The 22,725-nt window shown below is 66.6% G+C and overlaps 1 protein-coding gene across 3 annotated transcripts; it reads right to left on the reverse strand.

The window, feature by feature from the left end:
• Positions 1-36: 36 nt before the first annotated feature.
• Positions 37-22,725, reverse strand: NHSL3 (NHS like 3). Of its 3 annotated transcripts, none has more exons than XM_084497047.1 (7): positions 22,432-22,725; positions 6,157-6,312; positions 5,846-5,901; positions 4,625-4,742; positions 4,096-4,212; positions 1,066-3,999; positions 37-845 (listed from the first exon to the last, which is right to left on the reverse strand). In XM_084497047.1, the coding sequence occupies exons 1-7, from the start codon at positions 22,667-22,669 to the stop codon at positions 823-825; spliced, it is 3,642 nt and encodes a 1,213-aa protein (XP_084353173.1). In that variant the 5' UTR covers positions 22,670-22,725; the 3' UTR covers positions 37-822. The 3 variants fall into 3 exon arrangements, with proteins under 3 accessions (XP_084353173.1, XP_084353174.1, XP_084353175.1); XM_084497048.1 differs by lacking the exon at positions 22,432-22,725 and adding an exon at positions 15,381-15,558; XM_084497049.1 differs by lacking the exon at positions 22,432-22,725 and adding an exon at positions 7,779-9,069.

The following is a 22,725-nucleotide window of genomic DNA, read 5'->3' on the forward strand; positions in this document are numbered from 1 at the left end:
GGGGGCCCTAGCCAGGAAGCACAGGAGGCAGCGAGCTTCAGTCATCGTCTTTACCAGCCAGGTACAGAGCTCTGAGCGGCTACGCGGCAGCAGAGGATTTTTTGGTCGTTTTGGTTTGTTTTTTTGTTTTTGTTTTTTTTTTTTTTACAATCAAAGAAATCAAACTGTGACCCAAGGTTACAGAAACAGAAATCGAGGCTCTTCCCCGGGGCTTGAACACCCAACTCAGGGGGCAGCTGCGAGGCTCCCGCTGTGCCCGGCCGCGGGGCGAGCTGCGGGACGGGAGCGGTGCTGGCCGAGACCCCCCCCTTGGAGCTCGGTGCCCCCCAGCCAGCGCCTCCGTCCCCTCCTGCTGCTGCTGCCTGCGTCCTCCTGGGGGCTGCCGTGGCCGCAGCCTTCCAGTTCCTTTGTCCAAAGTGCTTTGATTTCTCACGGGGCGGCTCCCCCGAGCCCCGTCCAGGAGGGCTGCGCCTCCTCCCACGTCCTCGCCGGTGGGTTCTGGCCCCTCGCGCTCCTCGCTGCGCGGCTGCTCCGCTCCGCACGCACAAACCAAGCAGCAGCCCGGCAGGGAGGAGGTGCTGGCTCTGAACGCGGGCCTCGGAGTCCAGTATAAAACAAAAATTGCAAAATAAAGCTGTAGTACTTAGGAAAAGTGAAACCAACACCATTTTTGCATAAATATCATCAAGGCCATGGAGGCTAAGGCTGTTTGCTTCCTGTATTAAGTTAGTTGCCAGTTCCACGCTTGTCTGTTGACCTGCCCAGGTCCCTGAGAGATTTGGATTCCTGTCTGCGGGGGCACGAGTCCTGCAGCGCCGTCCTTCAGGCTGTCTCTCCTCGTCTGTCTGCAAGGCGAGAGGGAAAAGCCCGTCAGAGACCTTCCCGCACCCCAACTTCCCACAAGCCTGGCCCTCGACCAAACCATCCCAGTGCCCCCAGCCCCAGCACCATCCCCACCGCTGCCGGGGGGTTTTGGCTACCAAACCCTCAACACGTGCCGAGTTCTCAGCCCACAGCGGGGTCTGAACGGGGCCAAGCAGTCCCCAACCCTCCCGCCCCACCTACCTTGTGCTGGCGGCTCCGTGCCCGGGGCTGCAGCGCTCCTGCCCTCGGCCGTTGCTGCCGGCTCGCTCTGAGTCCTGCTCTCCTCCGCCGGGGCTGCCTTGGCCTTCCCGTCCGGCACGGGGGAGCCCAGCGCCTCGGGTGCTTTGGGGCTCAGGGGGGACGGGGCCGGCCCTGGGCCGAGCGAAGGCTTCTTGGCGACAGGCGGGGGCACCTTGCCGGGCTTTCGGAGCGCTTGTGATTTCCCTGGGCCCTGCTGGGCAGCGGCCGGGGCCGCCGAGCGCTGCCCGGAGAAATTCATCAGCTCGGCCACCAAGTTCCTCTTCAGGTCGGCCTGCGCCTCGGGCGACGAGGGCGTCTCGATCACCAGCTTCTTGGAGCTCTTGGCGAAGATGAAGCTGGCGGTGGAGGTGGGAGATTTGTGCCTGGGGGAGAGCTGCCCGTCCGCGGGCGGCCCCTCGGGGCCGGGCTGAGCCGTTTTGTTGCCCGGGGGTTTCTCAACCGGCCCGGATGCTGCCGCGGCCTCGCCGGCAGACAAAGCGGCCGCCTTGAGGTGCACGGCGGCTTGGAGCTGGTTCGAAGGCACCGCGTCTTTGGCAGGAGGGGGCTGCCGCGTGGACAGGGCCCGGCGGACGGGCTTTTGGGGCACCGGCCGCTCTTCAGCCCCGGTCCCGGCCCCGGCGGGCGGCTCCACGCTGACGGAGCGCAGCCGCACCATCTGCAGCAGCGAGGGCGTGACGATGGGCAGGCTGGCGTCCTCCTTGGGCACCGGGCCGCTCTTGCTCCGCGACGCCGGCTCCTTCTTGGCATCCGCCCGGGAGCCGTTCGCAGGCTTCTTCAAGCCGGGTTGGGGCGGCGGAGCCGGAGCTGAAGGTGGGGGGAGAGGAGGCGGCGGGGGCACGACGGCCTCGGGGGGAGGCTTGGTGGGGGACGGCGGCCGCGCTGCCCCAGCCGGAGGGTCCTGCTGCTGGACATGTGAGGAGATGGTGGCTGATAACGAGGAAGACGCAGCCTCCGGGTTTGGGGCCTGCTTCTGCCCAGCTGCCGGAGCCGGCACGGCATCTGGCAGGGGCAGGCTGGAGAAATAGGCTTCATCCGGAGGGGGGAAGTCCGCCATGGACAGGTCGTGCACCTCGGGGGCTGGTGGGGGCGGTGGGGGCCAGGTGGCCTCCGCAGGGGCCTCGCAGGCAGGCTCCGGGCTCGCCTCCGCCTTCTTAGCCGGCGGTGGAGGCGGGTGGTAGGCAGGAGGCGGCGACGGCGGAGGAGACTTGGTGCCGGGCTTGGTGGAGGGCTCCTGGCTGGTGATACTGGGCACCGGTGGGTCTGGCGAGGGGGCGAGGGGGGCGGCGGGGGCTGCGGGTGGCTGGAGCTTTATGGGTGGCAGGAAGAAAGGAGCGGGCACCTTGGGGTGCGGTGGGATGACGAACCTGTCCGAGCGGCTCTGCGTGCAGTTCGGCGTCTCCGAGGGAGCCGGGTCCGAGGCCGAGGAAGAGATGGAGGTGAGGGAGGACGAGACGGACAGCGCCGGGGACTGCAAGGAGCACACCCGGTCCGGCTTCTGGGGCTGGACCCTGCCCGGGGAAGCAGCCGGGGGGCCCAGCCCCTTGGTGGGCAGCGTGGGGGTCCCGCTCTGGCTGGAGTAGCCGCTGGAGGGGGACATGGTGCGGTCAGAGCCGTCCAGGCAGCTCCACTTGGGCTGAGCCGTGGGTTCTCTCAGCACCACCGTCACGCCACGGTCACCCGGCCCGGGGCTGCCCCGCGAGGCCTCGGGGGAGCTGGTGCCAGCCAGGCTCTCGGAGCGGACGCTGCTGGTCTCGCTCAGCGACGACGGGGAGAAAACCTCGTCCTCGACCGTCGGGCTGAAGGGCTCGGAGCGGGGGGACCAGGGCACGCCGCTCTCCCGCTGGGGCCGCCGGTCAGGCTTGGGGGGCAGCCCCAGCACTTTGGGTTCCCCCTCCTCCACCTTCTGGTGCAGAGAATAGGTCCTGCGAGGGGGCGCCGGGGGCTTCTTCATCTTCCTGAGGGAGACGCTGCGTGCTGAGGAGCGCTCGCTCGCCAGGCTGCCCGTGTCTGAGCCCTCTGCCTGGCTGCTCGTGCTGAAGGCGGGGGACGCCCGGCCGCTGCTGCCGCTCACGCTGCGGGGCCCCACGGCCAGCAGCCCGTGCGCTGTGTGCGTGGGGGCCACGGTGGGCTTGGAGCAGGTGCTGGCGAAGCTGGCCGAGCTGTAGACGCTGACCTGATCGGTGTCGGAGCGTCCCGCTGCGTCCACCTCGCTGCGCGGCCCCGCCTCGGGCTGGCGGCGGTCGGAGCCGCCCTGCGAGGAGATGGTGGAGCTGTTGGAGACGATGGTCTCGGTGGACTGCGAGTGGCTCCAGTTGTCGCTGGAGGAGGAGGGCTCGCGGCTGCGGGCGCTGTGCTCCGAGAAGCGGGTGAGGGAGCGCACCGAGGCTGGGCTGGATGACACCAGGCTGCAGCGGCTCAGCGTCCGCACGCTGCTGCGCGTCAGGGCCACCACGTCCACCATGGGCGGCAGGATGGCGTTGGGGATGATCTTGGACATGTAGGTGCCCTGGGGCGAGATGGACATGACGGGGCTCAGCAGCTCCTGGGGGCTGGTGCTGGTGGTCATGCCCGGCACGGCCAGTGACTTCGGCCTCGCCATGGGCGACAGCTTGGCCGCCGTCTTCCTCCCCAGCAACGTGTCGTCGTAGTAAACGCGGTCGATGTGCTTCTGCAGGGCTTTGTCCGCCTCCTCCAAGGCTCCCAGGCGGACGCGGGCACCGCCGGGGACATCCAGAGGTGGCAGGTTCCCATCGATGGTGGGGATGCGGATGGCATCGCCGGAGACCTGCCCGCCGTTCAGCAAGGGCTGCGGTGCCTGGCTGCCCCCGCGCCCGTTGGCAGCGTGTCCCTTGGCCTCCCGGCTGTTCCTGAGACCTGGGAGCAGGGAGAAACGAACCAGGCGTGATCCCAAGGCGGATCCACCCAGCTGAGGGATGGGGCCGGACCTTAAAACTCGCCCACGACGCTTACCCAGCTCCTTCTGGACGTGCTGGGGGATGCCCAGCACCGTTGTCCTCCTCTCCTTCCTCTTCCTGCCAGCCCTCTCCGAAGATTTGGCGAAGGAGTCGTGCGGACGGAAGGTGGAACCTGCGAGAGGTGTGAGCAGGGTCCAGCCGGCACGACGTGGGCCCTAGGCCAGGTCCCCCCAGCACCCCCAGCCCAGTGCCCACCACGGCTGCTTGGGATGCTCTGGGACAAGCCGAGCTCAGGCACCCGGCACAGCCCAGGGAGGCTTCGGCAGCTGCCAAACGGCCGCAGGGTCCGAGCAGGGAGGAGACGGCATCTGTCCGTCCGTCTGTCCCCCTCGCCCAGTCCCAGCCCAACGCCTGCAGCAGCCTCTGACTCAGCCCGAGCTGCTTTCTCCTCCCCAAGGGCCCCCAGATGCCGAACTCCGAGCCCAGAAGCCCCCCGTGTTTCCTGCCAGGCTCCCCAGACCCCCTGACCCCTCGCACCCCCTCGGCTCGCACCCCCCAGCCCCGCAGCCCCCCAAGCCGGGCACCTTTCCGCTGGATCATCTCGGAGCGGATGGAGAGGGCGTCCTCGGAGGTGCTGTCGGTGAGGCAGGAAGCCGCCCGGCTGCGGAAGGACACGCTGTCATCCTCCGAGGACGCGCAGGACTGTGTGGGCAGACAGCGGGCTCGGGAGGGCTGCGGGGAAGGAGCGGCCCCCCCCCAGCCCCGCCAGGCCCCTTCTCCGCCGCGAACTGAGTCCGCAGCCCCAGCGCTGCTGAGACAAAAGCTTCTCCGAGGGCCAAAGGCTGAGTCAGCCACACCGGCAGCCAGAGTCCTCCCACCAGGAGCGGGGCCGGGAGCAGCCCCGGGGACCCCACACAGCCCCACAGCCCCCGGAGAGCCGGTGAGTCGAGGTCCAGCTGGGTGGAGGAGCCGGCACCGCCCTGACCCTGCTCTGGAGGGAACTGCTGGGCTCCCACCGAGCCAGAACCACCCCGGGGGCTTCGCCCAGCCCTGCTGCACCCCGGGGCCGGGGGGTGACTGGGGGCTGGGAGGGGAGCGGGGCTGGGGCAGGCCAGGGGACAGTCTGTGCCCCTCCTGATGGGCACGGCGCTCTGTGCCCCCCTCATCCCAATAAAGCACCTCCCGGCAGGGCCAGAGGGCAGGACCCCAAAAAAAACACCCCCCCGAAGGCTCACGGCCTCGCTTTCCCCCTCGCCGCCCGCTTCCAAGGGGTTAAGGTGGCCGAGCGCCAAAGGGAGGCAGCGCTTAAAGCAAATACACGTGGGTGAGGCGCTGGGAGCAGGGTCAGAGCTCAGGGAAGCAGCGAACCCGAGCTCAGCCAAGTGAGTGGGAGTTTCTCGCCCGTCAGCAGCCGGGGGGGGGCCCAGCCACGGGGCTGGACGCGGCCCCTGCTCCCCCCCTGGCTCAGCGCTGATGGGGGGACACCGCTGGGGTGAGATGGGGGGGACGGAGGGACACGGGCATGGAGGGGGGGTCCTGGGCAGAGCCGCACAAGGCAGGAGGTGAGGTGCCAGCGGTGAGAACAGGGACAGAAATTCATCGTGGGGGGAAAAGGGGTAACACCAAGGGGGTCACAGCCCCTTAGTGCCCTGTACACCCCCCAGACACGGTCCTACAGCACTGCTCTCAGCCAGATCACTGCCTTAGAGCTGCCCTGACCATCAGCGGGGGCACTGGGGGCCCATCCTGCCCTCCTCACCCCCCCCCCAGCCACGCAGCGGGGCTGTCCGGGGCTCCCCACTCACCTGGAGGCTGTTGGTGTCCCCGTGGTCCCAGGCACTTTTGGTCTGCTTCTGCTTCTCTGCGGGAGGAAGGAAGGGAAAGGGGAAGGGGCTCAGGGCCTCTGCAGGATCCTGGGGGGCGCAGGCAGCCACGAGAGCGGCCGCTGGAGCCCAGGGCAGCACCGGCCACCAGCGGCACCCCCAGAGCTGGACTCTGCTCACCCTCGCTCGCGCCGCCCATGCGGGCAGGGCAGCCAGCTGCCCGGGGTGCTGGGGGCACCGTGCCGCGGCAGGACAGGGTCCATGGGGGGGGCAGGACCCCCCCCCCCCTTTACCTTGGTGCTGCAGGGACTTGAGCCCCTCGCGGGCCTGGTTGTGCAGCTCCTCCAGGTGCGGGGGCCGCGTGCTGGGGAAGAAGACGTTGTCGGGGCATTCCTCGCCCGGCTTGTACTGCACGCTCAGCCGCTTGTCGTTCTCAGCCTTGGCGGAGCCTGCGAAGGCAGAGAGAGGGCTCAGAGGGCTCCCCGGACAAATCCCTGCAGGACAGCAGCCCCCAGACCCGTGGTGAGGCAGGATGCAGCCCCTGAGCCCCCCCTGTGAGCCCAGGGCTGATCGATGCGCTGGAGTCAGGCTGTCTCGGCTGCAGGAGCTGCAGCGTTCCCTCCCCACCAGCAGCACAGGGCTGGGGCTCGGCACTGCCTCCCCAGCACCTTCCTCCTCCTCTCCAGCACCTTCCTTAGAGCCGGGCGGGGGCTGCAGGCAGCCCGGCAGAGAAGGGACAGCGAGGGGGGGGAAATAAAGGCAGCAAAACTTTCCCTTCTGGAGGCTTGCATCATCTCAAAACCTCGCAAAGCGCCCCAAAAGCAGGGACCCAGCCCCACGCCCAGGGCGGGTACAGGGGAGGGAAACCAAGGCGCGGCCCCCAGGGGACCCGGAGGCTGATGCAGCCCCCATCAAGGCCCCCATGGGTGCTGGGGGTCCCAGGATCCACGGCACGGCCGGCACAGGGCCCTGCACACCCCCCGTTTGCAGCCCCCTCCCCACAGCGGGCAGTGCCCACGCACGGCTCCTGCCCGGGGGTCCGGGTGCCCACGGGGGGGGCTGCTCCTGGCAGGGTGACACAGGGACACGGGCACAGCCCGGCCTGCTCCCGTCTGCCCTCCACCGCCAGCACGGCTTCCGAATCTTCCAGCTTGGAAAAAAAAAAAACAAAAAAACACAACTTCAGGCTGAGAGAAGGGAAAGGAGACCCCATGGGGGGGGGTGGCACAGGGCTGGAGGGCAGCGCTGCGGGGATGCGGGGCCGGCTGCAGCCCTATAAACACACACCCAGCCCCCGGCCCCCACCACGGCTCAGCCCCGGCTCCGGCCACGCTCCAGCTCCGGCACACAAAGAGCAGGCCCCGAACAATGGAGCCGGCCCACCCTGCCGCGGCGTGCCACCAGACACCGGGCTCGGGCCCCAAAGCAGCGCCCGCGGCACGGCGAGCGGGCACCGAGGGGCTCGGCCGGGTGGGGAGGGCGCGTGGCGGATGGTTTGGGGACCCCCTGTGCTCACACAAGGTCCCTGCGTGGGACACGAGGCACCCACCGCCCCCATCGCGCTGCCCTTCCCCTAAGCCCTTCCCCTCCCCAGTTTTGGCAGCCCCTCGCCGGACCCCCACCCTCGCACAGTCAGAGCCACCTTCTGACACAGGCACGGTGATTTTAGGGGCGTGATGATTTTAGGGACACGATGCTTTTAGGGACACAATAATTTTTGCCATTAACTTCCCAGGCCCGAGGTGACCTTCCCTGCCCTCCCCGGAGCGACAGCCACCGCAGGGACCCCCCCAACCCATGCCGGGTTGGCAGCAGCCCCCTGCGAGGCGCTGCGGGCAGGCAGGGTTGTGTAAGGACAAGGGTTTGGTGTATTTTTTTTTCCCCCCTCCCTCCTCTCCTCCGCACCTCCACTCACCCTTCTTGAAGAACGCCAGAAGCGAGGAGAGGTTCCTGCCCATGAAAACCACCATGGTGGCCAGGGGAAGGGGCTGCTCCCCGCGGGAGGGGGGGGCTCTGAAGCTGCCTGTTGTGCCGGGGGGAGCCCTCAGCTCCCTCTCCCCTTCCTCATCCGCGCCGCAGGAGCCAGCGGGAGGATGCCCGGCCGGCGGAGCGGCTGCGCAGGGGGGAGAGGATGGAGCCGGGGAGCGCTGCGCGGCGGCAGGAGGGGACAGCCCCAGCTGCTCCCTCCGCGCTCCTCGGTGCCGGAGGAGGAGAGCAGGAGAGCAGGGCCCCTCCTCTGGCCCTCCTGTCCCCCCCCCTGCACGCAGCCTGCGGGGTCGGATCCTGCCCGGTGCTTGGGCAGAGCCCCGCGGGGCTCCTGAAGCTCTGCGTTCATCTGGGGCTGTGCCCCTGGTCCCCCAGGGCGCAGCGGCCCTACAAACCAGTATGGTGGCTTCGGAACCAGTGTGGCCAGCTGGGAAGAGCTGGGAGGCTTTTTCTCCCTGCCCTTGGGACTGCCCAGCAGCTGGGATGGAGCCGCAGCGAGGAGCTGGGGCAGGGGGCAGCGGGTGCCCCCCTCTGAGCCCCCAAAACACCGCAGGACCCCCCCCAAAGTCCAGCAGCCGTGGTGCGGGAGGAGCAGATGCTCCGGGGATTCCTCTGCATCGCCAGAAGGGTCCTGAGCACGTCCCGGGGCAGGCGTGGCTCCTCGCGGGCTGCCCAAACGTTGTTTGGAGCCAGGCCCAGATTTTGGCTGCGGGCCCCTGGCACCGCACGCACCCCACAAGGGCAAAAAGGGCAAAAAAAAGCTCCTGCGTGACCCAGCTCCCTCCCTGCCTCCAGCACAGGCAGGATGGGGCCCGCTGCCCATGCGCTCACCCAGAAGGTGCCGGCGGCTGCGGGCGGACGCTTCCCGGCTCTTTACACAGCACGAGGGGAGAAGGGACGTAATTAGGGACATAATGAAAGGGCTGAGGGTGCACAAAGCAGGCAGCCACGTGCCGCGCCGAGCGCTGCCCCTCTCCTCTCCGGGCGGCACATCGCGAGCGGCAGCAGGAGCAGAGCTGGGGGAGCTCCCTGGGGAAGGATCCGGCCCGAGGGACAAAGCAGCCGGGTCACTGAGCAGCCAGGAGCACCCCAAAGCACAGCAGGGCACCAAGCACGGCCTCTGCTGCTCCTCCTCTCCCTGCTACCTTCACTGCAACCTCCGCAGCCTCCATCTCCTCGCCCCGGTGGTGCCAACACCGGGAGCTCCCCGCTGCCAAAGGGAAACCTGACAAAGGGGAACGGGGAGGGAGGAAGGCAGCCAGGAGGCCTGGCCCCGCAGCTCTCGGTGGGCTGAGGAACCTGGGGCAGCTGCAGCCCGTGCCAGTCGCAGCACGCCCGTGCGCAGCCGGCGTTCCCGTCCCTCGCGCATTCCTCGCGACGCGCCCTGCATCGACCCGGCCCCTCCGGGCTCCGGCACACGTGCCCGGTGCGCACGTGGCAGCAGGATCCTGCTGCAGGAGGAACTCTGCTTCCTTCCCGGGAAAGGGCAGGACGGTCTCAAGGACGCTCTCCTTGCACGGGAGCTGGTGGCCAACACCGCGGGCCGGGGACTGCCGACGCCAGGCACGGCTTGGAGGGCACAGAGCACCCCGAGCGAGGTGCTGCTGCCCCTGCCTGCTCCAGAGGGCAACGAGGGGCATGGGCAGAGCCATGCGAGGGAAAAACCAGGGCTGAGACCCTGAAGGAACACGCCTGGGGCTGCACAGACCCAAACCAGGGATGCTGTGAGCAGCGGTTGGGCTGGCCCCAGCTGCACGCATCCATCCCCGCCTGCGCGGCACTGCCCCGACTTGCCTTCGGGTCCCGCGGCGGGAGCGGGGAGCAGGAGGAGCAGGGAGCAGGAGGAGCAGCCCTGCCCCACTGCCACTGAGTCAGCAGAGAAAAATGGGGAGGAGAGGGGGGAGCCAGGGGGGAAGGGGGCTGCGAGGTCCTGGGGAAGGGAAGGGAAGGGAAGGGAAGGGAAGGGAAGGGAAGGGAAGGGAAGGGAAGGGAAGGGAAGGGAAGGGAAGGGAAGGGAAGGGAAGGGAAGGGAAGGGAAGGGAAGGGAAGGGAAGGGAAGGGAAGGGAAGGGAAGGGAAGGGAAGGGAAGGGAAGGGAAGGGAAGGGAAGGGAAGGGAAGGGAAGGGAAGGGAAGGGAAGGGAAGGGAAGGGAAGGGAAGGGAAGGGAAGGGAAGGGAAGGGAAGGGAAGGGAAGGGAAGGGAAGGGAAGGGAAGGGAAGGGCACAGCTTGGGGACCACGTTTGGGGACTCTCTGCACCGAGGGGGCTGCAGAAACACGGAGCAGCCTTGTTGTTGCAGCGAGGATCCGCACAGGATCTGTGCCCTGGGACGTGCCGCAGGACTGGGCTGTCTCAAGGCAGGCTGAGATGCAATAATATTTATCGAGGCTTCGGAGCCCCCGGCTGTCACGCAGCCCGCTATCTCCCAGGGGCTGCGGCCAGCCCCAGTCCTCACTTCGGGGCTGTTTCAGCCAGGAAAACATCTCCACAAAGCAAATAAACACGACCCAGGCTCCGCTGCTGGCTCTGATCTCAAAGACGATCCCATGCAGAGGCAGAAATAAAATTAATTTCAGATAGGAAAACAAACTCGGGTCTTTTTTATCCTCTCCATTCCAGCACGGAAAGCTACCATGAGGTCCCCAGGACTCGTACAAGTCATCAGGCCACGGCCAGGGCAGGCAGCACAGGGGATGGGGGCGAACCCCCAGCTGGAGGAGGGCTGATGAAGGGCAGGAGGGCACCGTGCTGCTCCAGGGGCTGCGTGGAGCCAGCTCGGCCCTAACCCCAACCCCTCCTGAGCACAGGGCTGGGGACAGCCAGGCGGTGACCCCGTGGTGGGCAACGTCCCCGGCTCCCAGCCGGGCGTTATTGCAGCCCCTCGGCGAGGGCTGGGCGCGCAGCGAGCGGCCTCCGACGCGTGCCTTCGGGGCCAAACATCCCCGTGCAGAGAGAAACCTGGGACAAGTTGAGACACACAAGCACCGAGCCTCTGCTCCGGGTCACGCAACACACACAGGAGAGCTCGGCTCTCTCCCAAGCCGCTCCAGCCCTCGCCCTGTGCTGTCTCCACGCGCTCCCCCAGCCCCTGTGCTCCCCGCGGGCGGCCCAGAGGTGCCGAGGGCAATGGGCAGCCCCGTGCCCGCTCCCAGCCCCGCTCGGCTGTTCCAGCCCAGCGAGCAGGGCCTCTATCCCCGTCCCCGCCCCGCTCGGCCCCTCCTGGGAAGCCACCGAACAGGTTTGAAGGTAAATAAGAGCAGGAGCAGCTTCCCCCGCCGGCCGCGAGCCGGATCCGGGTAGGAACAGCCCAGCTGCAGAGCGTGGCCGCAGCCGGCGAGGGATGGGACCGGGGAACGAGCCCCACAGAGCCCCCAGAGCCCCGCAGGAACCCCTCAGCTGGGGACCAGCCATCGCCACCAGCTCCCTCTCCAATAATCCACCCCGAGCTGTGCCGAAATCTGCAGCTTTTTCAGTCCTGCTTCCCCTTTCCTCCACCCCCCCGTGCCCAGTCCCACGGCTGCGTCCCCTGGGTGCGTGCCATCACGCCCGCCGTGCTTGCAGGTCCCGAAGGTGCTCTGTGAATGTCAGGCATGCCTGCCGCAGCAGGTACTGCAGGAGCGGCTCCAGGAAATGGATTAGAGGCAAGACCTTGCAGGTTTCTCCACGCACGCACCCCCTGCCCCGCAGCCTCATCCCTCTCCTCCTGCCCGCACGCGTGCCAGGCAGGGCTGGCAGGAGGCGGCACGGCGGGGCAGGAACTTCTCCAACGGGGGAAGGACGCGGTGAAACGGGGCCAGAGGGGCTGGGGCTGACCCTGAAACGATGGGGGAAAGGGAAAAATAATGATAATAATAAAAAAAAGGCCACACAGCAAAAGGGCAGGACCCCTGCCCTGCCTCTCGGTGGTGGAGCACGGCTCGGCACGCACCCATCCCGGCTGAATGCCCGCATCAACCCCGCTGTGGTGCCTGCCGGGGCGGGCCCCGGTCCTTATCTGCCCCCCTGCTGTTTGTGGAGCCAGCCCGGCGTGGGTCTGCCTCAAACAGCGGGGGCAGAGCAGAAGGACACCCCAAAATGCTCCCGCAGAGAGCCAGGGCTGCCAGCAGGCTCCACCAGCAACCCCACCACCTCATGGCTCGCCCCTCGCCCCTGCCTGCCCTCTCCATGCTTTCATCCCGGCTCTTATCAGCTCTGGTGGGCACAGAGGCTGGGCCAGGACCCCCCACGGCACCATAGCCATGGCCAGGCTGCCAGCCCGAGGGCTCCCGGGGCTGCTCTGCTCCCCACAGCGGGGCTGGGGCCAGCCCGAGGCTGGGAGCCCAGCACCGGGGTTCCCCATCAGCTCCAAGCCCCAGCTGACGGCGCTCAGCACCTCGCTGCCGCTGGGTGCAGCCTGGCCCAGCGCCACGTTCCTGCACCCTGACTCAGCAGGGCCCGGCGGGGCTGTCCTGATAAGGAGGAGATAAGAGCCCGTGGTCTCCATGGTGCTCAAGGACTGCCGGGGACCTTCCCCAGGCAGCTCCGCGGCGCACGGGGAGGGGAAGGAGAGGCCGGGGATGCGCCCCAGAGACAGACGGGCCCTGCTCGTCCACGGGGACGGGGAAAAGGAGACGGCTTTTGGGATCCCAGCCCCGCTGAGGCAGGTCTGGGAGGTTGGGCTGAGCACAAGGAGCGCCGTGACACCGGCAGCAGGGACCAGGTCGCGGGCAGCCACCCGTGGCCGCCCTGCCCTCCCCGCTCACCCTCTGGCTGTGCCAGCTCCATCCCACGGCTCCTGCCCTTCAAGATCAAACGGCAGCGGGCAGCCACAGCCGCCTCGCAGCCCGGGCTGTGCTTCCAAGTGCCTGTCTGGGCCTGAGCTGCCCCTACAACCGGCCCTGGGCACCGCAGCACGGCCTCGGCGGCACCGCGGCCGGAGCGGCAGCGCGTGGAAAGAGCCAAAACCCTGGGGGAGGAAAGAGCAACAAGGAGGGGAGGAAAAACAAAAAGCCCAGGAACGGAAGGAGCAGGGAGGTTACGCAGACGTGGCCAGCGGGTCCAGGGAGGGAGAGCTTGTAAATATTCTCCAAAAGCACACAGCGGGCCAAGCAAAACAGCCGCGGACCTGAGCCCCAGTGGGGAGCGGTGCCCAGCCCCGGCCACCCTCTGCGCCCCAGGAAAGGGGGGAGAAAGCGATGGGGCCGAGCATTTGGGGGATGGAGAGGGGACCTGGGGCTGCTGCTGGTCTGCTCACAAGTGATGTGCAATCGGCTTCAGACCTGCAAATCTGGGAATCCCCCTAAGGGCAGGAGGAGCGGGGAGCTTGGGGACCCGAGGGAGCCGGGTCCCCGCTCCCTGCCCCCAGCCGGTGATCCCGCTGCGCCCTCCAAAACGCTGAAGCGACACAATGCAAATTCCTTCGCTTTGTGGCCACCGCGGCCGTTGCCATGGAGCCGTGGCAGAGAACAAACAGAACTCGCCCCACGTTTTCTCAGCGCCTTCCACCCGGTGCCCTTCAGCCCTCCTCACACGGCGAGCTCGGCGTGGCTGCCCCTTGTAGGGTGGGATGCCCCCGGTGGGGTGCTACCCACCTGTGGTCCCCAGGGAAATCCCAGTGCCCTGCCCTGCGAGGACACCTCCAGCTGCCACAAGTCTCAGAGCAAGACACAGCACCAGCCAACGGGTCAGGCTGGCAGAAAGCTTCCTCCTGAAGAAGCTCAGGGCAAGAACACGAGCTGGAGAGGGACTTCCAGAGAGGAAAAAAAAAGCCCCCAGGTTGAGGAACAATATGGGATGGGACCAGGAGACTGCTGGGGGCTGTGTTGGGGGCTGCTCAGAGCCACGAGCCCCAGCGCATCCTCACGGGGAGGTGTGGGGCCAGCAAAGGGCAGGAGCCCAGCTCTGAGCATGGGCTGCACGGCCCCGCTTGGCCCTTCCCAGCTGCCGACCGCAGCAAGAGGAACCTTTTGGTGGAGAGACCACAGCCAGGAGAGGTGCACGGCGGAGAGCCCGCGGGGCAGGAGGTGCTCGCTTTGCTTCTCCGCTGAAGTCTTTGGGAAAGGGATTTCCCAGCTGCCTCCTCGGGACTTGTTTGCTTTGCTTAATACCCATTTGACTTGAACAGATAATTGATGGTGTGGATAAATGAAGGCTTTGTTACAGATGTGACACACTCCCTGCACCCCTGGGTTACGAGGCTGAGGGCTCCGAGCGGCGCGGGGAACGCTCCCAGAAACGCCCGCTCTGCAAACCCCGACCCTCCCGTGCCCGAGGGACGCACCGGACCCACAAAGCTCCTCGAGGGCAGAGCCTCCTGGCTCTGCGGGTCACCTTCAAGCTTCACCTGGGGAATTTCACTCGGCTTTGTCACTCCCCGAGCCTGGCTGCGGATCCAAATCCAGGCTGCGGGGTGTTTGCCTCGGGGACAGCTGGCACGGCTGCAGCTGGGCACCCTGCGGCCCCGTAAAGAGAGACGGAAACTGGGGAGCCAAGGGCAGGAGGGACAGCAGGGCTGGGACATCCCTGCAGGGCTGGTGGCAGAGCCCCCGTGCTGGCTCTGAGCGGGGCAGGACCCGGCTGGTGCTGGGGATGTACGAGCCAAGCAGCCAAACCACCCGGTTAACACCCCGGACCCCCCAACCCCACCTGCACCGACCCCGGGGCTTTGCAAACGTCCCCATCTCACGCAGGGGACAAGGGGACAGCGTAACACCAGCAGGGCAGGGCAGCAGCTTCTGGATGAGGACACCAGCACTGCAAGAGACCCTTTGCTGCTCACCCCATCCAGCAGATGAACCGGGAAGGGGGCACTGCGAGGGTCTGATAACCCTATAAGCACACCCAGCCCGTATAGGAGCCTCCCCTCTCCTTTCCCCTTCCCCAGAGAAAAAAAGCTGGCCCCCTCCCTGCCTCCTCTGGGCTTTTGAACTGCAGGCGTGGAGCTGGAGCATAAATAAAGCGGTGGAAGCGGTGCCCCCGGCTGCATTGTGAGAGCCGAGCTCGGCCCCTGCCCGGCCCCCGGCTCTCTCCCCTCCCCAGCGGCTGAGGCAGCGCTGCGTGGGCAGGGGGGATGCAGGGGGCTCCTGCGAGAGCTCCTCGACTCCAGCACGGCCGGGAAACCGAGGCAGGGAAAGGGAGAGGAGGCGGCTCAGGGCCGAGGGGGAACGCGACGCTGGTGGCCCCGGGGTCCCTGCTCCAGCCGCTGAGAAAAACAAGGTGGAAACCAACCCAGCGGGCGATCGCTGTCCTGATAGCGCAGGAAAAGCCACGGGAGCAGCCCCCGTGCACGTCAGGAGCTTTTTCTTCAGCTCCTGAAGTCAGAGGGCCTGAGCCTAACCAACCCCCAGCTCGGCTGCTGGTCCCCGGGGGCATCAGCTCCCTTAGGGGACCGCGAAGCCACCGGCAACCTGCCCCGACACCGTGCTCAGCTCCCTCCCCAGACCCCCCGGCACGCCAAATCCAGCACGAGAGCGAGTGCAAACAGCAAACTTCCCCAGCGCAGCCCCACGAGGGGCTCAGAACCAACCCCCCCGGGTCCCCCCCCAGGCTCCTACCTGCCCTCTGCTTCCCGGCACGGCTCCAGGGCCAGGAGGAGCCGGCCTTGACGCCCGCGGGGCTCCTCTTGCGGTGCGCGTTGCCCATCAGGCCGGTCTCGCCCTCCACCGCTGCCGGGCGGAGGATGCCGCGGCGCTACATGGTGCTGCCCGGGGGGCTCTGGGGGGGTCCCGTGGCGGAGAGCTGCCGGCCGCCTGCTCCCATCCCCGCGGCTGCGGGATCCCAGCGCTCGCAGCCGGCTCTGCTGGAGCCAATGGCTCAGGCAGGGAGAGGAGTGGCCTCCCGGGAGCGCCCAGCGGCTCCGGTGGCACCCTCCCAGCTCGGCTCCACGGCGGGTGCTGAGGCTGGGATGGAAGGGGCAGGGGGTCCAGCCCCCCCAGGACCCCCCCTCTGCTGTCAGCGTGCTGCCGGCTGCCCCTGCCACCAGCACAGCACCCGCCTCTGTCCCTGCTGTGACGATCCCTGCCTGTCCCTGAGCGCAGCTCGAAGCACCCCGGGTGCGATGTGAACAGCCCCTGCAGCTGCAGGGTCACAGGACCCCAAAATCCCATCGGGACGCCCCCATCTGGACCTTCCCTGGAGGCCATAAGGACAAAGGTGGGACCACAGAGCCCAAGGACGTGTCCCCACGCTGGGGCGAGAGCCCCTTGGCTGCACGGGAGCTCCCCTGCGTGTTTCTGCCTCGTGGGGCAAATCGGAGCTGGGTGAACCCCGAGGACATCGCTGCGGCACGGGACGCACCCCCACGGTGCTGTGCCCGGATCCTGCTCCCTCCTGGGGTGATCCCAGCCCCACAGCCTCCCTCCTGCCTCGTGACCCCGCTCCCCACGCGCGCGGTTTTGCAAGCAGCAGCAGCAGCAGAGGTCTGTGCAAGGGCAGCTCGGAGCGGCGCTGGTGCAACAGGCGCCAGCTCTGCACAGACAAGCCCGAGGAGGGCCCTTGTGAAACGCGGGGGCCAGGCCAGCAGCCCGCCCCGCGCGGAGCACAGCTTTCCCCCCGCCGCTTCTTAATTAGAAAATTAACCGCAGCGAGGGCAGGGAGGGGTCAGCTGGTCGGGCGGTGGGCAATTCCTGCCGGGAATGTTTATGTTCCTTCGGTGATTCAGCCCGAGGAGCGGGTAAATAGGAAGGACGGTTTCGTGGTAAAGGCGCAGGACGAAGGGGGGATGATGGAAAAAAAAATAAAATAAAAATCAGCCAGCAGCTCCGTCCTGACCTCCCGAGGTGATCTGCAGCAGGTTAACCTCTGGACTCCAGCCCAGCTCTCTCTGCACTGGGATTAACGCCGCCCCCCTTCCCCACTGGGTTTTGCTGGGGGCAGGGACCCCCACACCCTGCACCACCTCCAGCCCCTGCCCACCATGGGAGAGGCGATGGGAACGGGAATTTGGTTCAAAACCCTTCCCAGCAGCCGGGGCCGGCTTCCCAGCACTGCTCTGTGCCACCCAGACCACGAATTTCCCTCTCCCTGGGGCTGGGACCGAACCAGGACGTGGGCACGAGTGCAGGAGAGTCCAAGCTCCCTGCCCAGGGACTCGGAGAGCATTTTCCACGCCGGGTGGGCTGGGGACCCCCTGCACTGCCCCCTTCCCTCACCACCACACCACAGGAGCTCCTCTAAGCCTCACCGCGAGTTCTTCCAGTGAAACGTTTTCGTTCCTCCCCCTGCAAGGAGAGGAGAGGCTGCCCCAGATTCAGCGACACTTCCCCCTCTGCTCCAGCACCGCGGCCCCCCCCCCAGTGCCCGAGCCTCACCGCCTGCCTTCCAGCCCCACGTTTAAATCATTGTGCCCAGAAACCCGCTGTGAAAGCGGGGCAGCACAACGCGTCCCCACAGCTCCCCCAGCACGGCCTTCCCTGGCTACAAACCCGACTGCGGAGCAGCCAGAGGGGACAGGGACCGGGGGCAGGAGGCGTGCAGCCCCCAGGATGGAGGCCCCTGATTTTATTCATCAGACAGACTCCAGCAACAGCAAGGAAGGAGGTGGGTCGGGCAGGGAAGCTGGCAGGGAGATACAGATCTTGTCATCGCCGCATGACTGCTCCGCGCACATCTGATCCCCACCGAGTCACACGCTGCCCCTGCCCGGCTGCGGAGGGGCCGGGACCCCCCTGCGCCAGCAGCAGGAAGGATTTGGGCCTCCTCCGACCCCCTCGCTGAGCAGGGGCAGAGCGGGAGCCGAGCTGCCTGAATGGGAAAGGAATTCAGCCCTTGTTCCCGTAACGGGGAAGTAAAGCGCAGCGAGGCAAAGGTAACGCACGAAACCCACTTGAGATCCCCAATCATTAACAGCAATACATAACCAGGAGGGTTTCAAATTATTTCCTGCTCAGGCCGGAGCCGGGGCCATCAGCGGCGCGTGGCCTCGTGCTGTGCTGCAGGTGACAGCTCCAACAAACACCCACAGGGGTGGAACGGGTTCGGCTCCTGGCTCTGCCTGAGGCTTTCGTGCGTTCGCCGCAGGGGACGCGGGGACCAGCCCGAGCTCCGGCTCCTTTTGGCAGGTGAATGAGTTTTTGCTTCATCTTTGCCCGGCTCCTCACCTTCCGATGGCTTGTGTTCCCACCGGCGCTGGAGACGAAGTCAATGATGATATTGTCTTATGAAATAAAACCTTCCTTCTGAAAGGAAACCCGACCCCGGCGAAATAGTTTTATCGGAGCTTATGGAACGTTATTTGCAAGAGTAATTCTTCCAGTTGTCTCCAGGTGGAATAGCTGTGGTTGAGGACACACCTCTCTTTGTTCAGCAGAGCAGCTCGCAGTTTCCAGCCCGGGCCAGCCGCTGGATTCCTGTTGTTCAGATTTTCTCAAGTGTCACTCTCTGCCTTCTGCAGACCAACAAACCCACGACCGCGCGCGTGGGAACTGTCCCCAGGAGGCCACGAGCAGGAGTCCCTGCACCTCCCCGCGGCCTCCTTCCCTTCAGACAAGTTGTGAAGCTCGGGACTAAAATACAAACCCTGTGCTTACACCCAGCCGTGACGGCGCTGCCATATGGCAGCAGATAGAGGAAACGGGGCGAGGGGGGAGATGGCACAGCTCAGAGCAGCACGCAGAACGCCACCCCGGGGCAGCCCCCAGCTCCATGCTGCCTCCATCGCCCCACGGAGCCCCGCAGCAGGTCCTGGGGGTGCTGCTGCCTCACCACGGGCACACAGGAGCAATCTCGGGGCCTCCAACAAGTGCTCGCTTGTGTCAGGAGGAGCTGGGAGCGTTCAAAGCTTTATTTTTAACATCGCGGTGACCCCAGCTGTCTGGAAGCCTGTTGCTGCTGGACTGCGCTGGTATCAAATAAGAAGAGCCAGCCCTCATTTAACGCTTCTGGAACATCAATTCCTTTACTTCACTGGGGAGTTACGAAGGATGTTGTGAAACCCAGAGAGGGCAGTGGCCAAAAACTGGACTGAGCCCACGGGCACAGACTCCTGCTCACGCCGTGCTCTCGAAACGTGGTCCGTGCAGCGCTGCCGAGGGTTAAAAGCCCGGCGTAATCTGTGTGGGTTTGCAAGCATCGCTCACAGAGGAAAAGAAAAGGCTTTCAGCTTTCTTGCTCCCGACAGAAAAACCTCTCAGAGGCAGCAGGGAAAAGCAGCCACATGTGGCAGACCAGAGCAGGCGGCACAGGCGAGCTGAGGACCCGTTTCTTGCTTCACTTTAGCCCCTTTATACCGCCCTGGGCAGGTCGCCCCCATCTCCCTGTGCCTCTGCTCCCTTCCCTCGGCCTCCAGAGCTTTCTGGGGAAATAAATACCCTAAGAATTGTGATGTGTTTTCACGCCACAGGAGCAGGAACCACAGAAGTGCCGAAAGCACAGGCTGTGACGATGCTCTTCCCCAGGGCACTCCTCCCTGCACACCTGCTGATCGGGGCAGCCCAAGCACTTCGCTCATTTTCCATCTTCCAGTTGCCAACACGAGTTGGGGCAGTGGGGTTTTCCCCACCATAACCAGAAGGGACAGGGGTTGGGCAGCTGCAGGAGAGCCGACAGCCTCGGGGCACGGGGCTGGACGGAGCTGGCTGGGGGACACGGCAGCGCACAGGACGCGCACGGAGCGGCACAAACCAGGATCGGGGCTGGGGAGGTCACAGCACGGCGGGGCAACACTCAAACTCACGGGAGGAATCGTCTGTGGCAGAGGCACCCCAGCTGCTCACACGTGGCATGGGAAGGGAAACGCTGCAGCCACCAGAATCCATCAGGGGAGAAACCCTTCCTGCCGCCCAGGATAAAGCCGCTCGTGCCCAGCGCTGCTCCCCGCAGAGGGGCAGCCTGAAGGTTGCCTTTAGGGCTTACAACACCCGTGCTATGCCCAGCTCAGCACTTGGAGCAGCCAGAGATGGGATGTCCGATCGCATGGACCACCAGCTTGCCCCAAATGGGAACACCCATCGTCCTGGTCCCACAATTTCGGTGCTGAGCGATTCAGACCCTGCTGACAGCCAGGTCCAGGTCGCCACCACGCAGAGGTGAGGCCGAGGAACCAGCCCCGACCCGCAGCTCCCCGGCACGGCTTCGCCCTCCCAGCCAGCCCCATGCCACAACCACAACCCCAGCCCGGATGAACGGAGGGTGAGGGAGAGCCGCAGGGTGCTGCGGAGCTCACCGACCTGACCCCAGCCACCCCTCAGCACCGCACAGACGCAGGGAGAAAGACGAGCACCGCGCCTGCAACCAGAGCCCACAATGACTCGCTTAAAAGCTCTCCTCTTCCCCGTCCCACAGCTCGATATTTGGAAACCTTCCCAGGCCGGGCAGCGCCTGCAGCCTCCAGGCAGGTCAGAGCTTCGCACAGAGCTTCATCTCCCTCGGCATGACGTGGGCCATCGCGAGAGGAGCCCTCGGGAGCACCGTCACCCCGTTTTAAGGATGGAAAACGAGGGAACGGGACTGACCCACGGCCAGCAGGCAGCAAGCCCTCCAGCACAACATCTCCTTGTTGTGCTGGGCCCCCCCCAGTGCCCCCCAGTTATATCCCTGCAGCTGGGGCGGAGGTGGTTAACCAGGGTGGGGCTGCGGAGCCGCTGCCTGCTGGAGCCAGCCGGGGTGATTCAATCAGGCGCACGCTGCAATCACGGCACGTCGGCGCAGCTTCCCCGCTCCACACCTCGGAGCAGCTCCGCTGGAAACATGGCAGGGACGCAGCAGGCAGCTGCCAGCGGGATCCCGAGGCCCCCACACGCACAAAAAAACCTCCCCAGACACCTTAACACGGCAGTGATGCTGCCCTCCTGGCACACAGCTCCGTGCTCGCAGGGACAGCACGGCCAGGGGGCTGCAGGCTGCCTCCAAAAGGTCCCCAACAGATGGAAACTTCTCCTGGGTCTCACCTTCGGAGGATCAACCAGCGAACATTAAAACTTAAGGGGAAAAAAAAAAAAGAAAAGGATGACAGAGCTGGTGCGGGCGTTTCCATGCTGCAAAGAGGAATATCACATGCTTTGGCACAGCTCGTTTTTTCTGCTCAAGTTTCAGCGCCAGGCCCACAGCGGCGGTGGCCGCGCTCGGCGTGCCAGGAGGAAGGTCCCGCCGGGCAGCATCGCGCCCACCTCCCGTGCTCTGTCAGAGGCCCTGCTGCCTTTCCACAGCCCCTCCTTCCTTATCAGAGATCGCTGCACCTCGCAAAGCGGTGAACACGCCCGCACGCGGTCCCGAGCGCCCAGGAATCGACTCCCCGGGGGCAAATCGAGGAAGAAAGTTCCAGGCGACAGCACCCGGCCGCGTTCGGGTGCCGCGGAGGCGGCCGCTCCCTTGGCCGAGCGAGGCCCAGGAGGTGCCACCGCCGCCCGGCGTGCCCTGCAGGGAGGGCAGCGGCGTGGCACAGCCGGGATCCCTCGTGGCTCGGGGAAGAGGCCACGCACAGCCCGGCGGGGATGCCTCAGGAACACCCATGGGTGCCTGTGGCTCCCCGTAACATCGCCCCGGGGTGTCCCAGGGAGGGCACCCGCGGCTGGTTGACCAGCAGGGCCGGGAGGCAGGGACACGGCTGGGTTACGGAGGAGAGCGCCCGCAAACGGCGGGGTGGGGGCCATATCTAGGACAGGAAGGGCCACACCTGGAGCACGGCAAACACCCGGCCGAGGAGGAGGAGGAGGAGGAGGAGGAGGAGAAGGAGGTGGCTGGCGGCCCTCCAGGTTTCCCTCAGCCCCAGTGACCTTCTGACTCAGCGGAGAGCGAACCTACCCAGTGAACCGGCAACAGCCTCGGGGCAGGGGCAAGACCGTGCCGGGGCCTGCCGGATCCGGCCTGCTGCCGTGGCCACTGCCACCACAGCCCCCGTGGCCACCGCCACCACGGCCACATCCCTGCAGCTGCCACCGTGGCCGGTGTCGGGACCATTCTTGGCCAACTGTGGCCCCAATTTGGCCTCCTCTGTGGCCACCAGTGCTGGCACTCCTCGGTCACCACCTTGACCTCTTCTCAGCCATTGCTGTACCTGTCCTAGGTCACCTCCACGGCCACCAGCAGGAGTCCTCCGGGGCCACCACCTCAACCCCTTCTCGGCCACATCCATGGTCACTTCCACAGACCACAGCCATCACCCTGACCCTTCCCCAGCCACCACCCCGACCCCTCCACGGCCACCCCTTCATCCCCCACCCCACCCCATCCCACCCCACCGCTCACCCCCTCCTCACCCCTTCCACCACCACCACCCCGACCCCTCCTCGCCCACCTCCACGACCACCCCGGCCACCCCCCGGACCCTTCCTCGCCCACCTCCCCGACCCCTCCAGGGCCACCTCCACAGCCCGGACCTTGAACCCTCCATGGCCACCACCCCAACCTCTTACAAACCTGCTGCTGCGCCCGGTCCTCAGCCACCTCCACGACCCCTGGGGGACCGGCACCCCGACCCTTTATGGGGCCAGCACCCCGACCCCTGGGGGGCCAGCACTCCAACCCTTTTGGGAGCCAGGACCCAGACCCCTGGGGGACCGGCACCCCGACCCTTTCGGGGGCCACCTCCACACCTTGCCCCCTCCTCATCCACCACCTCGCCCTCCTCCTCCTCCTCCTCCTCTTCCTCCACCCCCCCTCGCCCCTCACCTGCCCCTTGCTGCTGCTGCTGCTGGGGGCTCTCAGTTGGGGTGCTGGCAGCCCTGCGCCTCCTCTTCCTCCCCCGCAGCCAGCTGAAGGCTCTCCGCAGCGAGCCGCCCTTCTTCTGCCGGGGGGCGACCGCCGCCACCACCGCGGGGCCCCCGGGCTCGGCTTCGCCGCCCCCCGCAGGTGCAGCCGGGGCGGACATGGCCGCGGCGGGCAGGGCCCAGCGCCGCCCGCTGCCCATAGGGGCCGGGCCCAGCCCAGGCTCCCTCCGAGCTCCGAGCTCCGGGCTCCGAGCAC

The sequence above is a fragment of the Aythya ferina genome, assembly GCF_964211825.1.
Source record: "Aythya ferina genome assembly, chromosome: 24".
In the NCBI taxonomy this organism is placed as follows: domain Eukaryota; kingdom Metazoa; phylum Chordata; class Aves; order Anseriformes; family Anatidae; genus Aythya; species Aythya ferina.